Below are 741 nucleotides of genomic sequence, written 5' to 3'. Positions count from 1 at the left end.
CATCTTTCCTAACTTGACCGAAAACCAGCAAGCAGCAAGAAAATGCACCATAAAAGTTTTTTTTTATCTGGCTAAACCTTATCAGTTCAAAGAGAGAGAAGAAAAATACCCTTATCTCGAAAGTTGTTTAATTAAGCTTGTCTGTTTTCTGCATTAAAAAAAAAAGAATCTTCCCCCTAATAAATTTCAGGCTGCTCGTGTATATCCCGTTAGCATGGAAATTAGTCTTGGCAATCCGAGGCATATATTTACTCCAGGATTACCCCCCCCCCCTCCCCTCCGTATTTATAGTACCCTTTATCTCTTGCCTAATGAACATCGCGCCCATTATTGTTACCATATTGTTATCCCTCGTTGCAGCTGTTTTTGATGCTGTTCCTGCTGATTCCCGCGGTCATGCTCATCGTGTGGCTGCTGGTGGGCCTCGCGACCTCGCCCGTGCCCTACCCGCTGGAGAACATCGACGTCGAGGCCGACGACCTGTCCCTGCTGGCGGCGGAGCCGGCCTACGCCCTTGTGGAGGAGTTCCTCGAGGCCGAGGACAGCGAGATCATGCGACTGCAGCTGGCGAGCGCCATGGAGGAAGCGTCGAAGGACATCCAGCAGATCGTGGCCAGCGTTTCGGACGAGGCGGACTCCGCGCCCCTCAACATCGACGTCGAGGAGGAAGTGCACCTCCTCAAGGACATCATGAGCGTCCTTTCCGACACGTCCGAAGAAAACAATGCGGATGGCAGTCAT

At 51.3% G+C, this 741-nt stretch overlaps 1 protein-coding gene across 1 annotated transcript in view; it reads left to right on the top strand.

Moving 5' to 3' along the window:
* The window catches only part of LOC119593531, a 6,832-nt gene that overhangs the window by 5,993 nt on the left and 98 nt on the right, over positions 1–741 (top strand). Inside the window, exon 2 of the mRNA XM_037942493.1 lies at positions 361–736. Coding sequence (XP_037798421.1) covers positions 361–736 — 376 coding nt within the window. The remainder of the gene's footprint in view (positions 1–360; positions 737–741) is intronic.

Source organism: Penaeus monodon, chromosome 32, assembly GCF_015228065.2.
Source record: "Penaeus monodon isolate SGIC_2016 chromosome 32, NSTDA_Pmon_1, whole genome shotgun sequence".
Classification (NCBI taxonomy): domain Eukaryota; kingdom Metazoa; phylum Arthropoda; class Malacostraca; order Decapoda; family Penaeidae; genus Penaeus; species Penaeus monodon.
Note: the sequence above shows the minus strand (reverse complement) of the source record. Positions and strands in the feature narration are given on the sequence as shown.